The 10,895-nt window shown below is 34.7% G+C and overlaps 1 protein-coding gene across 1 annotated transcript; it reads right to left on the reverse strand.

Moving 5' to 3' along the window:
- Positions 1–313: 313 nt before the first annotated feature.
- On the reverse strand, positions 314–4,689 carry LOC132737445 (PAT complex subunit Asterix-like). Its single transcript, XM_060724735.1, has 4 exons — positions 4,538–4,689; positions 2,462–2,561; positions 1,295–1,392; positions 314–495 (listed from the first exon to the last, which is right to left on the reverse strand). The coding sequence occupies exons 1-4, from the start codon at positions 4,585–4,587 to the stop codon at positions 426–428; spliced, it is 318 nt and encodes a 105-aa protein (XP_060580718.1). The 5' UTR covers positions 4,588–4,689; the 3' UTR covers positions 314–425.
- Positions 4,690–10,895: the final 6,206 nt, after the last annotated feature.

Consider the following 10,895-nt stretch of genomic DNA (forward strand, 5'->3'; position numbering starts at 1 on the left):
CCCAAGCACAAATAGCATTTGATGAGAATTTCTTAATAAAATAAATCAAATAAAAACATAATTTACACAAGAAATCTGGAAATTGTCAATTTGTAACCAAAGGGAAGTAACTCTACATTAATTTACGATTTTAACTTGGTAGTAGTTATGTTCACCTCTCTTAATAGCATTTGATAAGCAATCTAATATCTAATCTCTTTTCCTAATAAGCAATCTTTTAAGACTGGATATCTTCATATTATACATATAATATGTATATTAAAGAAATAAGTACATAACAACATTGTGTAATTTCTTCTTCCGTTACTAGATCCACAGCATTGTTAACACTAAATTTGCTGTTCTGTCTTTTATTGTCTGATTATATTCTTGGTTATGATGATTTTTAATGTGATGTTTCAAAATGATGATAACTAAGGTCAAGGTCATTGCCATGGCGGGGTCATCGGTTGAGGATTTTGTAAGTATGACATCACTACTGCTGATATTGATAACCTGCAAATTGAAAAAAGACAAATTAATGCAAAACATTATTTTCACACAAAATAACCTTTGAAACATACACTTATAATTTCTAATTTACGGTAACTCAAGCATATTGACCAGTAAAATGCCAAACACTCTCTGGAATATGCATCACCCTTTGTCAAAAATGTGTGACCCCATCTGTTTAAAGATCCCGGATCTACACATATATCGATTTGAATGAAATTTAAAAAATTAAATTTTTTTTATAACATTAAACAAAAGCAAGATAATAACTGTCTGGTTAGCATAATAGTTGGACTGTGAACTGGGCCTTGGTTCAATTCACTGCCATTGTGAATGATCAGGTTATTCACATTATACGGTACTTCTGCTCTGGCATGTATAGAAGTTATCAGCTCCTTGCCAAAGTGAAGGCACTAATACTAATTAACTGCTTGACAACCTGCCTAGGAACGATGAGGGGGCTGAACTGTGCTCTGGTGAATCCAAAAAGGCTCACTGCCGTGATCTGGTGGGTAAACTACTTACACCATCACCACCAAGCAGGATTCTATCACATAAACAAAGTCTTAAGACAATGTACTAACATACTGTAAATACCTCTTCTAAACAAGCATTTTCAAAAATTCTTATTCTAAATTCAAACAATAACTTTTTGCACCAGATACAACTGTATATAGCTTTATACACTCCAAATTTGAGCTTTTGGTGTGTGCAGTTAAAACTTTTATCCAATACATGTACTAGGATAATTTTTGTAGCACAGAATGTACAAAAATCGAAATTAATCCACCATATAACTTACATAAAACTACTCAATGTTTGTTTGGTATCCTCTGAAGCCCTGGAGTTGGCAAAACTGATGAAAGAGCAATATACAGCACACCAGGCACACCACTTCAACTGCAATACAAAATCAAGTAGGCCATTATTTTTTTTATTAATTGTTTACTTTATTTTTATTCATATTGTGACAAAATGTTACGTATTCTTAATTTATTTTTCTGGTGTCAGAATACTTTAAAATATCTTTATCTTTTGTGGCAATTCGAAATTTTTATTGTAAATCTAAATACATGTTTGTGGTTGTAGGATGTCACACACACCTGTTTGTCAGCAAACATGGCTGTGCCTACTGGTTTGTAGAAGTCAGTGATTTAGTGAATCAAATTCTGTTATAAACTGTATAATATCATTATCTGAACGCAGAAAATTTGCAAATTTACTATCTATAGCATACTTTTTCTGACAATAATTTTTCATTTTAACACTGCCTTTCTCTTTAAATGTCACTGTAAATCATTTGTACAATTACCATGACAAATCAGCTGGCACAATAGTAACCATTTTGTTACAACCAAGTGTAAACAAATTTCAAATAATATTATAAATCTCAATTAACTGCTTTCTATTCAAATTCTTTTTTTGTGTGTTAATACATCAATACTACAATAATGAAGAATAATTTCTTTCAATCTATGTCACAGTTACAATCAACGTATTTAAAACTGTTGATGTGAAATTAAGCAATCATTATACATTGTTGAATATACAATAATGATTGCATTGGACTAGAACAAAGCTGCAAAACCTATATCAGATTCGGCTAGCACCTCTTCAATATAGGTTTGACAGCTCTGTTCTCATCCAATAGAATTCAGTATTGTACTCAACAATGTAATTAAAAGCTGGTTTAACCTTATAATATAAGACATAAAGCATACCTTCATCATAAGCCCACACATATAAGCTGGTTTAACTTTATAATATATGACATAAAGCATACCTTCATCATAAGACCACACATATAAAGTGGTTTAACCTTATAATACAAGACATAAAGCATACCTTCATCATTAGACCACACATATAAGCTGGTTTAACCTTATAATATATGACATAAAGCATACCTTCATCATTAGACCACACATATAAAGTGGTTTAACCTTATAATATATGACATAAAGCATACCTTCATCATAAGACCACACATACTAAATATCATGCCAAGAAGATTCATGTAGTCAGGTGTCGGGTCATCTCCAGGACCGCTACTGCTTGGAGGCTTATATCTGAAATGATGAAACATAAAGTTTAAGACACTACTACAGAAGGATTCTGGAACAAACCACATACCCAACAAAACATAACACATAGCTGTATAACCTAAAAGGTGCAGTTTGTTTGTTATGTTGTATACTAACTAACATCACACTGTACATTTATGGTAATGGTCAAACAACTAGCTTTCTTAAGAGTACTTTAACTGGTAGAGAAGACCACTGATACACCAATGCCAATGATTTCTGGATTGAGTCCGCACCTTAGTAGAACCACCAACCTTCCATTTCAAAGCTAGCTGGATAACTTCATTAAATGACAGAATCCAAAGACCCTGACAGGATTTGAACCCATAGCTGCGAGAGACAAATGATATAAAGTTGGCAGCCTTAACCACTAAGCCAAGAAGGCTGAGTTCAGTAAATTTGGCACAAATAGATGTAATTTAAACCAAATTTATTAACAAGTTTACAGAGCGAACATTTCAGTAACACGAGTATCCTTATATTCAAACAATAGTTTTGAAACTTGCCATAGTACTGCAAAACTATGGATAATAAGTTTGCTAGTTCTTCATCTATGGTTATTTTGGTTCCCTGTCCTTTTATATTTGGAGCATGCCAGGAATCAGTACCAGTACATTTAGGTTACCTGCACTTATATTTATCGTAGAACGTTGGGAAACAGTTTTTCTGGTTTACTGTCTAATTATGGTTCCAACTCAAATTGATATTCGTAAAACCTTGCCAATTACACAGATATATAAATACAACGAATAGGAAGCTCCAAAAGTAGACGATAGTCAGATTCAGACCCACAATCCTTTGCAGGTTTCAGTGATAATCGGGTTTTCCCTGCTAGTCTCAAATTTTCGCTCTCTCGTTAAACTTTGCTGATATCCGTGTCAGAATTATTGTTTGCATTGCCAACATGGATTTTCACCGCAGAAATATTTGTATGGAAAAGTGTGCATTGTACGTTTAAGAATAAATAACTATTGCTTCTTATATAAGTAAAAATTATTATTCTTTTTGTCGATGTACCTCCGGGAATTCAATGACTGCAGGACAGGGCGGACCGTGAGACAGGGCGGACCGTGACTCGAGACTAGGCGGACCATATTTTGGGACAGGGCGGACCGTCTCGGCGTCTGTAAATGTTCTGAAATTTTTATATTACTACTGTAATCTAGTTTATATCATAAGTGTTTCGTGTTTTGTCTTAATTACATCGTCCAATCAGCAAATTAATATACAATTACACATGAAATTTTAAAACTAATTTTATATTTTTACTTTTATATTTGCTTTAAAATATTGATATGAAGAACAAAAAATCAATAATTTAATACTTTTATTACATTAATCCACATATAAATATTTTTTAAATCACTGTCCGCCTCATCTCGAGTGACGGTCCGCACTGTCCCACAATATGGTCCGCCTAGTCTCGAGTCACGGTCCGCCCTGTCTCTCAGTCCGCCCTGTCCATAATTCAATTCAATATGGAGGTATTTTAGCTACTTTTTTCCAGGATGCATCAAATCTCTGAAAATTCCGCCACATATGATAACTTGTGAGAACAGAATTCCGTCGATACTGAATTTAACTGTGTGATGTCACAGTTTCTTCTCAATGTATATTTAGCTCCATGCCAATTACCATCAATCATTACCGTAAAACCAAGTTTTGCCAAAGTACATTTCCCGAAATGGGACTCTTAGCATAATTTGTCACCACTCACCAATGTTTTTTAGAAACTAGTAAACATATAAAACATGAAATGTTCTTTATTTTTTAACGAAAAATAGTGTGTAGAAGTGTTGTGTGAAACTGTGAATTGGCTGAAAGTGTGCAGACTTGTAAAAATTTCTCTATCCGAATCCATTACACGACCGAAAACTCATCAATTTACAATAAGCCGATTATCAAGATAAATAAATGAAATAAGTACCAATACCATTAGTTTCCTATATATCAATTATTACCTTGTTATTTTGTTAGGTCTTTTTGGGTCATTTACCACGCTGGCTGACATCTTTAGTGTGGAATTTGATGTTTTCTATAATTGACAACTACCGGAAGTGGCACGTACGTACAAACTAAAATTACGAAAGTTTATGGTTGATACGAAAAGTTTTTTTTTTTTGCGAAAAAGACTTCTTTGCGCGAGTCGACATAGAAATAATCGCTTTTATAGTTAATTGTATACTTCTTTAACCTTAGTAAGTGTACATACTTTTTTCATGCGGATATGTAAGTTAAAAACAAATACTTATGCAGATAAGTTTACGATGGCACTAGATTGACACACAAAAACTACGGTATAAATAAGATCGCGCTACGATAAGATTTATTTTTGAAATAGTGCATTTATCTGTTTAAATAATTATGTTAGTTTTATATTTATGCATTCATTCAATAATTTTACAGAAAATTAAATTTCAGAACCAAAAAAAATATCTAAAAAAGTGCAGTTTGAGCCGAAAATTCATACGTACGAAATTAGCTCAAAGTGCCGTGTGAGCGAAAATAAGATCGGGTCTACGAAAATAAGATTTATTTGTGATATAATGTATTAAAAATGTACTTTTGTTGTTATTAAATGATTTGTATGAATGAAATAATAAAGAAAGTAAATATAATTATAGTAAATATCCCATATAGTATAGAAAGAAGGCATGCGAAAATAACCAAAGATGGCGAATACGAAAATAAGATCATAACTTATAAAATTGTATTAATTGCAAATACGATTGTAAGTATTTAATCTTCTCTTATAAAACAAGAAAAGGTAGATAATACCAAAAATATGTTTTGCATAAATATATTACTAACATAATTATTCAAACAGATAATTGCACTATTTCAAAAATAAATCTTATTTTCGTAGCCGCGATCTTATTTTCGGTATCCATCTATACCCCACAAAACTATATATAATTAAAAGTCTCTGATTGACACAAATAAAGTCAGTCCAAGCTAGTGTACATACTTTATTGTGTATTGTGGCAATAAAAACATTGTATGGGATTAATCGAAGAGTGGTGGCCTAGTGGTTAAGGTGTCTGCTTCTCAACATGTACGTGGATGGCTTCAAGCCCTAATAGGGTCACGACCATGTCTCTTCATATGACACCAGTACTGGTTGGTTCCAGGAAGCGAACTGTAAAGTGCAAGAACTTGTTTCGCAATCGAGCTTAAAAAATATGTTTAAACCCAAAAGGCATCTACGATTAAAGTCAAATTCGCGAATGTTTATAGTATTGAACATGTTCAATTATCTATATGACGAGATTCATGACATGTTGTACCAAGTATGAAAGTATTTCTGAAATATTAACGTACGTGTACATGGGATCATGGGGATGACAGAATTAAATAGTTGTGACAAGAGGAGCCTTCGGGACAACATTGCCATGGCCTTTGGAGTAGTTAGATCTTTGGTCCATGAGGTGGCAAAAAACGAACTATGGATTATACGATGATAAAAAGAAATAGATAAATAAAACAAATCTTACAACATAAACAACGAATTGAAAATTGTCTTTCAAAGACCATGATTTCATAATTATAATAAACAAAAAGTCCGATTTCTAGAAAATAAATATCAAAACATCAGATAGTGATGTGATATTTGATAAGAAAACCTTACATTTTTGATATTACTGATAAAATTACAAGTTCCAGTTATCTTACTGAAGATCTTATCGATGACCTTAGGGCAAAGAAAAAGAAAACAACAACAACAATATATATTTTAAAAAAACAACAACATAAAACCGCTCAGCCATTTGGAGTAAGATTATACAGGGTCAGCGGCGGGATACAAAAGTCCATGCAGCAATTAAGTATATGTTAGTGTTCATCCGTGCTGTTCTACAGAAATTAAAAACTTCGACGGGAGCGATAGCGACCGGAGAATGTTTCTAATTTCTGTAGAACAGCTACGGATGAATACTAACATATTTATGTCAAACTTTATTGGGCCTCATTAATATTTATTTTATTACGTCACTACCAGTCCACTAAATATTAAACAATTACCTGAATGGTGGGTTTGAATTTGACCTTATATTATTTGACTTTGCGCGCGAAGACGCATGTTCACCTGTAATATTGAGGACCAAAGGGGGTTGTAACGGTGCCTGGACTCTATATTGGAGTTATTTGTGACCAAAACTAGGGCCAGACCAAAAAAAAAAAAAAAAAAAAAGGATTGTCACCTGTTTTTTTTTTTTTTTTTGGTCTGGACCTAGTTTTGGTCACAAATAACCCCAATATAGAGTCCAGGCACCGTTACAACCCCCTTTGTTGAGGACGGCATATGGCTGATGCGAGTTTTTAGAAACATTTAATTTCGGAAAACATCTTTATTGATATCCAGTATTATTTATACATGTATACACAAAATGTCATGTGTTAACACAAGGTCACGTAATGTATTTAAAAAAAAGTAACGTCTACTTTCACTTTCTGTCTACCGAAAATAATGAATAGACAGTATGATTGCTATTGTATGTTCTTAATGTGTAACCTTCTTTAAATAAAGATATTATTATTATTATCATCATCATCATCATCATCATCATCATTATTATTATTATTATTGTTATCATTATTATTATAGTCAGATATACAAAAGCTACATTAAATAAATATGTAAAAAATATTTTGCCGTCGGCCTAAAAACCAAACATTCTACAGTTTCATTAACCTGTTTAACAGTATGGTTGTAAATCTCATCAAACATTGTTCATAAATTAGGATTTTAAACGGAAAACCCCACGGTAACACTAAAGTTCGTATACGAATTTTAACATGCAAATGAAGACTGTAATAAGCTCGTGTATGCGCTACGTCACAGTTGAACACAGCAAATATGATATTTTCTTGTGCAAACACATTTTAACCGTTTTAGCTTCACGGTGCACTTAGTCTGGGGTTCAGTGAAAGTAATCATCTCGTAAAAAGATTAAATTTGTATGAAAACATCCGTTACCATGCGGAAATATACCGTTAAATTAGGACTGCTACTTATAGTCATGTTTGTTGATTTAATATTGATGTACGGATGATCTGAAGGCGGAGTTTCTCATTCAAACAGAAATTGTACTTCCCATTTCGCCACAATGATGTTACCCATTTGTATGTTAATAAAACTCATTTTGGTTGTCTGGACACCAAAATAAGACCTGGAGTCGATATAAAACACAATTTATTAATGAAATGTCGCTATTTAGTTTTTTATGAAATTTATTAAATGTAGCTTTAATTAATTATGTTTTTTGTTTTTTATCCCAACAATTGCATGAAAACCCTCAATCTTCACCCCGCTAAATGGACTTCAACGTGAAGATGGCAGTAGCAGTAGCAGAGCAGTAGCAAAAATGTATGGGAAGTAAGCAGTGGCAGTAGCAGCAGTAGAAAATGTGAAGTTAGCAGTAGCACAGCAGTAGCAGTAGAAAAATTATAAAACGTGAAATCTGCAGTAGCAGTAGTACAGCAGTATCAGTAGTAAAATCATGGAGCTAAATATAAGATATATTGTTTATATATCTGTGGTTAAATTATAAAACGTAAAATTGGCAGTAGCAGAGCAGTAGCAGTAACTCAGCAGTAGCAGTAGCACAGAAGTACCAGTACCACAGCAGTAAAACGTGAAATTGGCAGTACCCTTGGCACAGCAGTCGCAATAGCAGTGGCACAGCAGTCGCAGTAGCAAAATTATAAAACGTGAAATTGGAAGTGGCGCAGCAGTAGCAGTAGCATAATAAAAATATATGAAGTTAGTAATAGCGGAAGCACAGCAGTAGCAGTAGCAAAATTATAAAACGTGAAGTTGACAGTAGCAGTGGCACAGCAGTAGTAGTAGCAAAATTTATTTTTGCTACATATGTATGGGAAGTAGGCAGTGGCAGTAGCAGCAGTAGTAAACGTGGAGTTAGCAGTAGCACAGCAGTAGCAGAAGCAAAATTATAAAACGTGAACACAGTAGCACAGCAGTAGCAATTGGCAAATTATAAAACGTGAAATTGGCAATAGCAGAAGCACAGCAGTAGCAGTAACGCAAAAAAAAATATTTTCAAACAACTTTATATTATGGTTTCGTGGATATCCGTGATGACAATCGGAACATCCTCGGTTAGGCTATTAGTCCTTATCCGAAGAGTGATGGAAAGGGCCGATTTGCGATATAGAAAATGTTATTTCGAGGTAACCATTTACGGCTGTGCAGTACATTTCTAAAATAATTGATTAACACATGTTTTGAAATGGTAGATACAAGAACAACATAATAAATAGGTATTTAATAACAACATCTTATCATATAATAATGACCACATCATAATGACCACATTCAATTAATTGTTTCAAAATGAGCAAAGAATTTATGTTATTAGCTATGAAAAGAGAGACTAACCATAAAGTACTATTTATTCATTAGGAGTGAGAAGAAATCATCTTGTAAATAAAAGTGATATAGTGAGTTAGAAGAAAGCACACTTTTCCATGAAATTAAAAAAAACAACACTACACTTTCCAATGTAAGAATGCAGCATGTAGTAACCATTTTAAAGGTTTAATGAACGAATTTACTTGCAGACATATAGAGGCTGCAATTTACAATGTAAGAACGCAGGATGTAATTTTGGCAGCGATTATCTTCCATTAACAGAGTTGGTTACAGCAATATCAGAACTGCGGTTCTATAAAAAAGAACATGACTTTTCTAATATGTTTTTATTGCCTATTAACAGTCCTATTTATTTACTTTCAGTACTCGTTTGTGTCTAGTCCTTTATCATAGCCCCTCGAGCAAGGACACGAATGTCAGCCATTGTAAAACACTATAGACCTAAAAGCTACATTAACTATTTAGGTGTGAAAATTCAATTGTATTACTCAATTTCTTGTTTACTAATGTGATAATGTATATAGGGACTACAAAATAGTTATAAATCAGAGCGGGCGCTGTGGTGCAGTGGTAACACTGTCTGACTACAAGTCTAGGGGTTGCGAGTTCGATCCCCCGCTACTCCACTAAAATACTAACAACAACATTTATAAAATGACTCTTGTAATGGCGATTTCAATATAAAACGTAATTCACACACTTCATAGCTTTCACAATGAACGGTACTAACGGAGCACCATTCACGCACTGACAGGCAGGACACTACTCACGCACTGACAGACAGGACACTACTCACAAACTGACAGACAGGACAAAACTCACATACTGACACACAGGAAACGACTCACACACTGACAGACAGGACACTACTCGCACACTGACAGACAGGAACAGTCAGGACATTACTCGCACAATGACAGACAGGAACAGATAGAACACTACTCGCACACTGACAGTCAGGACACTTCTCACACACTGGCAGTCAGGAAAATACTAACATACTGACACACAGGAAACGACTCGCACAATGACAGACAGGAACAGACAGGACACTTCTCACACACTAACAGCCAGGACAATACTAACATACTGACACACAGGAAACGACTCGCACAATGACAGACAGGAACAGACAGGACATTTCTAACACACTGACAGACAGGCCACTTCACACCCACTGACAGACTGACCACTACTCACAGACTGACGGACAGGACACTTCTCACAAATTGACAGACAGGACACTACTCACACACTGACAGACAGGACACTTCTCACAAACTGACAGACAGAACACATCTCACAAACTGACAGACAGAACACATCTCACAAACTGATAGACAGGACACTATTCACATACTGACAAACAAGAAAACGACTGACGCACAGGACACTACTCACACACTGACAGACAGGGCACTACTCCCACACTAACAAAAAAGGAAACAACTCACACACTGACAAACATGACACTACTCACACACTGACACACAGTAGTCTAACACCTACCAACAGGACACTACTCACACTCTACACTACGCGACACACCGTACCAACAGGACACTACTCACACTCTACACTACGCGACACACCGGACGCTTCAGGCACACAGTAAACGACTACAATAACACACAGAGCATAGAACGCACACACTGTCACACATAGGGAGCTATTGACACACACTGTACACTATTCAAACACAGACATACTAATAACACACTTGACACCATTCACACTCTGACACATATGGCACATAGCATTACTCAAACATAAGAAATGACACGCACTGACACACAGGACACAACTCAAACAATAACATACAGACACCCAAAGCACGCATGGCACCCCACACAAAACGTACACACTAACACATTGGGTGCTACTGTCCATGTATGTGTTTGGATAATATACGGTGTTATTTGGAAATT

Source organism: Ruditapes philippinarum, unplaced genomic scaffold (assembly GCF_026571515.1).
Source record: "Ruditapes philippinarum isolate M1 unplaced genomic scaffold, ASM2657151v2 ctg1684_1_1_1_1, whole genome shotgun sequence".
Lineage (NCBI taxonomy): Eukaryota > Metazoa > Mollusca > Bivalvia > Venerida > Veneridae > Ruditapes > Ruditapes philippinarum.